The sequence below is a fragment of the Lycium ferocissimum genome, chromosome 5 (genome assembly GCF_029784015.1).
Source record: "Lycium ferocissimum isolate CSIRO_LF1 chromosome 5, AGI_CSIRO_Lferr_CH_V1, whole genome shotgun sequence".
Lineage (NCBI taxonomy): Eukaryota > Viridiplantae > Streptophyta > Magnoliopsida > Solanales > Solanaceae > Lycium > Lycium ferocissimum.
This window is the reverse complement of record NC_081346.1, coordinates 26,928,088-26,933,017: the sequence shown is the minus strand read 5'-3', so window position 1 is coordinate 26,933,017 and position 4,930 is coordinate 26,928,088. Positions and strand designations below refer to the sequence as shown.

The 4,930-nt window shown below is 35.9% G+C and overlaps 1 protein-coding gene across 1 annotated transcript; it reads right to left on the bottom strand.

Annotated features, from left to right (window-relative positions):
• Positions 1–3,064: 3,064 nt before the first annotated feature.
• Positions 3,065–4,698, bottom strand: LOC132056618 (peroxidase 66). Its single transcript, XM_059448896.1, has 3 exons — positions 4,397–4,698; positions 4,096–4,284; positions 3,065–3,835 (listed from the first exon to the last, which is right to left on the bottom strand). The coding sequence occupies exons 1-3, from the start codon at positions 4,595–4,597 to the stop codon at positions 3,272–3,274; spliced, it is 954 nt and encodes a 317-aa protein (XP_059304879.1). The 5' UTR covers positions 4,598–4,698; the 3' UTR covers positions 3,065–3,271.
• Positions 4,699–4,930: the final 232 nt, after the last annotated feature.

Below are 4,930 nucleotides of genomic sequence, written 5' to 3'. Positions count from 1 at the left end.
TGCTTCTTTAAAGCCTCTATTGACATACATCTTCCGCTTGACAGTTGATGCAGTAAAAAATTAGGCATTACGTTTCGAAATAATACCTGAAATAATATCAAAGGACTTACCAAGGGATCTCTCGAAAAATTTATCAAACACATATTTTCAGTATAACTCTGTTGGAAGTTTCCAGTATAATTATTTTTTATTTAACGCACTAATGAAGTCTCTTAGTATGTTGGATAATATAATTTTTGAATATTTATATTTACTGAGACATTATTGGTATATTTTTTTTAATATTTATTAACTTTAACAAACCAATGAACGTCTATTGGTAAATAATATATCAATATCATATGATTTTTAAATGTACCAAGAGAGTCCATCGATATATCTGAATTTCCTTGAATATTTTATCAGATGAAAAAACCGATGGGTGACCGAGGGGCTCCATCGGTATTTTCCAGGGGACTACCTCTGCTACTTTTATTGAGGCTCAAATTACCTACGCACCCTATACCGACAACGGCTGTAGGTAAATCCTGATTACAGAACAAAGTTCCTTGTTAAATCCCAAAGGTATAATAAGAAACAGAAAAACTATCTGATTCAGTCCATTTTTAAGCGCCAAAATCGAAAAAACAAAAAATTGATCGACTTGGTCAATTTTTTTAGCATATAAATTGGGAAATAAAAAAAAAAAGCGACCGATTCGATCTGTCATTTTTGCTAGATTTTTTTTTTTTTGACAAACCGTACGATACAATTAGTTTATTATTTAAAATAATTGATAAAAACCAACCTAGTCGATCGATCTTTCAATCAAATCTTCGATCAACTCATTTGAAAAAACCGACCAAATTACTAACCAAAACGGTCTATAATTTATTTTTTCTTTAAAAAGTTGATCGAGTCCATCAGTTATTATCATGAAAAAATGTGCTTAAAGAGTATAAATATAAAGAAAGAAAGTCTTAAATCAAGAAGCACCAATAGTCTAATGGTAGAATAGTGTCCTTCTACGGTAAAAACATCGGTTCGATCCCTGGATGGTGTATTTTTATAATTGTGTAATTTAAGAAAATCGACAGGTATGGCCGGTTTTTCCATATATTTTTTTCCCGCCAATTCACCAACCGCATCCGCCATTTTTGATACTGGTGCGCTGCTTTTGGTGGTTGATTTTATGTCTGTAACTCCAAGATATAAATCGATAGCGGTCGATTTTTTTGGGTAATGGACCTTTTTTTTTTTTTTTTTTTTTTAAAGTAAGGTACACTTTAATCTCATGATTTCATGGATGAAATTACACGAAATTCACGTATAATCACCATACTTACGCCTTGGATCCATCCCTCAAGCTCCTACCCTCAAAAATTGCAAATTCTAAGTCTGCAGGTGACTCTGTTTGAATTTATACTTGAAGTGTCCTTCAGCGCTATAGCGATCCTTTGGCGCTATCACAGAAATTCTCGCTTTTCTAGGTTCACTGCTATTGCACTCCTTTAGCACTAAGGCGCTAGTGCTATTGCGCTCCTTTAGCGTTGTGGCGCCGGCACTAGACACCAGAAATTTTGCAACGGCAGTTAAATTGTAAATGTGTCCGAATCTACTCTAAACCCTCGGGTAACCTCTGAAGCCATCCTTGCAAGTCTTAACTAGCATTATGAGCTTATGTACACGCGCAAAATTCAATTTAGGCCGAAAATACTAAAAAAATCACGGGTTGAGTTCCTACATTTTAAGGCTCGACATGTTCAAAATTATCCTGAGCCGCCGATTCTCAACCCCAATCATCCCAACAGTTCTTAAATGGTTAAGCAAACTTAAACAAAGCTTCAAAATATGTTTTGTAATTGTAAATACAAAACATTAAAGGTCGAATTGTTACAAGCTGCGAACTTAGTTGACTTGCATTTCTTGACCAAATAGGTCTTTGTCAGCCCTCGTCACCCTTCGAAGAAATTTTAATACAATAAGGTATTCAAGTTCGAAGTCTCTTATTCAAGTTCGAATTATTGTACTCCCTCCTAATAAAAAAGAATGTCCACTTAGCCTTTTTTTATTGGGTCAAAAAGCTTGTCCACTTATCAAATCAAAAAAGAGTTAACCTTAGTTTTTCAAATTTACCCCTATTAAGTGTTATGTGATCAAATCCCAATACCTTTTTAATTAGGCAAGTTTATTCAAATTACCTATTTTTTTCTAGAAGTTACTATTTTCTTAAGGAATGTCTGAAATGGCTAAGTGGACACTCTTTTTTATCTGGAGGGAGTTTCTTTAAGTACCCTCCATAAATTAGGCTAACATGTCCTGATTACCACTTAGTGCTTTATCTTTTTAATGTGCCTTCTTTATTCCCATGTTTTGGTATGTCTTTTCACGAGGCACAATCCATTTCAATAATACTCAGGGATAGCGTTCCTTTGTTTCCTTCTCAAGTAAGCCGTTAGTATTTGTGTACCAACTCCAATTCACCGTTGCCTATTTCCCAGCAACATCTATTTCGTTTCAGTCCTGACTTCATTCTTTAATCTCATTTTTGGCGTAATTGACACCTCAAGGGCTACTTCGGAAGTAGTTGGTGACGATGCTTGGACTCCGAGACTTATGCTTGTCACTTACATATTTAGAACGTCGGGAATTCGATAAGAATTGAAAATTCACTACTGGCTTCAAGCTCAACGCACGATCTAGATTTAGAAAGAAGAAAAAAGCTAACAAAATGTCGTGTAGCTTCTCTCTAACGAGTATGTGACCTGATATACACAAATGAGAGTCAACATTGACATGACTCTAGACTCCCTAGGAGACTCAAGAACCTAGTGGTCTTATGTTGGTTGCTTCTTATGGATTGGCACTACTAATTAGAGAGCATATTAATCTATAGAGCATATTAATCTATTGAGTTACTTCAGAAGAACCTAGGATTTGTTGCAGTTATACATTCATTTCTCAAGGCTTCCACTCTGCTCTACCTCTGAATCTACGAAATATATTTCAATTTTGATGACAGAACATTTGAAAGAAATTTGTACGTGTACACTAAATTCAATTTAAAGGATAGATCATGACCATGTGTAACAATTTGATGATGTTATTCTTCCTCTGCCATCTCTGCACGTTACAAGGCATTAATACATAGTGTACAGATATTATTATTTCATTAAGCCTCGCAATTTAGAGAATTATTCACCAGCAAAAAAAAAAAAAAAAAAAAAGACAAACAAGGATACACAAAATACACTCATTTTCAAACAAACTTTGGAAATATAACGCAGCTTTCTCAGTTTATAGCTCTGCAGTTGAGTCTAACTTCTCCTTTTTCAAGGACACCAACATTTCCAAGCTTGATCATTGAAGCAGCAAATACCTTGAAGAACAAAGCTTGGTCATCGGCAAATGATTTAACAATCCAACCAGTCTTGTAGTCATTCAACAAACTCTGGTCTGATGCAAAAACCCCTTTCCCTGTAATAATTTGCTTGTAATAGTTGTTGTCGAATACTGATGAAGTTGTGTCCAAGAATTGCCCTGCAGTTCGATCTTTGTTTGGTTTGGGGCATTTCTGCTTTAAGGTCTGTGCAAATACGGCGTTCAAGGTCGGGTCAGTGTCGTGCACTGAGCTGAAGTTATGAAGCCTGGGTTCAAATGAAGAGCAGTGCGAAAACCCAAGTGTGTGTCCACCAGAAAGAGCAACCAAATCTTTCACTCCTAATCCTCTGTTGGCAAAGCTCTGAACGAGTTGGCTAGTGTTGAAGGATGGAGCTGGTAAGTTTACTGTCTCATTTGCCCTTGATACTCTCCCATCTGTCCTTCCTTTTAGTACATTCCAGTACGGACCCCCAGACTACAAAGTTGATTAAAACATGAAGTATTTATGAAATGATGAATGCAAGTTAAGCGTTTGATTTATTTAACTTATATACACAGAGAGCGCGTAAGTTTTTTCTTACATTAGATTAGTATATTTTCACCATTTGTAACATGTTATTTACTGCACTTTAGATACCAATTTAGCAGATTTATAGACAATTGCTGGTGTTAAGAAAAAAACAATACACTGCCAGTGCACAAGAATTAATTAACTATTTAATGATGGAATATTACCATAGCAACGACGTCTCTAGCTGCGATGGCAAGTATGTCGGCACAAGAAACAGTTGCTGGACAAGCCTTTTCGAGCTTAGTTTTGGCGTCATCGAGCACGTAGAATGCTCCAAGAGAGATGTTGGGCGGACCATCTTTCTCTGCTTTGTTTCCTGGTGTTGAATCCAATAGAACTGATGCATCACATCCCTGTAAATCATTAACAAAACAGTTTCAACTTACATCTCTTGCATGCATCTATTCGTGATAATTAATACTAATGACTCGTACAAATACATATAGAGAGGGAAAGAGAGAGTACTCTAATGAAACAATCATGGAAGAACATCCTGAGAATACGTGCGGGGACTTTAGGATCATAAATCGAAGCATTGCGAATTGTTTGATAGATAATATCTTCAGCCTGAGGGCATGTTTGATCATAGTATTGCACTCCAAGAGTTGCACTGCACAGAGGGACTGTTAACAAAACAAGAAATACGATTGTAGTAAAAGGAGCCATTAATTGGACACTACACTTGAAGAATCAAGCTAAATAATGCTGATGAACTGAGGTAATTAAAGATTTAATTGCAACTTAGAAGGAAGATGATGAGATGATAGTGCAACTGGGTTTTGGGTATATATAGCATCGAATGAGAAATAAGCAACAGTATTTTTGGCGTTTGGTGCATGGAGATATTAATATGTACTTTCAAGTCACTCAATTAATAAAAGAGAGAAGCCGTAGGAATTTTGAAGCATGCCTCTCTTATTTTGTGCTTTGAGGCTAAGCATTTCCAGCGATGCTGACGGTCAACAACATTACTAACAACTTCTCGAAGCATAGTTTTTC

What these genes read in the sequence shown, in the direction of transcription:
- LOC132056618 (XM_059448896.1), bottom strand. Translation starts at nt 4,597, where the DNA reads ATGGCTCCTTTTACTACAATCGTATTTCTTGTTTTGTTAACAGTCCCT. An exon ending in TCCATGATTGTTTCATTAGA is followed by an intron (nt 4,285 to 4,396) that starts GTACTCTCTCTT and finishes AATGATTTACAG; the next exon opens with GGATGTGATGCATCAGTTCT. An exon ending in CTAGAGACGTCGTTGCTATG is followed by an intron (nt 3,836 to 4,095) that starts GTAATATTCCAT and finishes TCAACTTTGTAG; the next exon opens with TCTGGGGGTCCGTACTGGAA.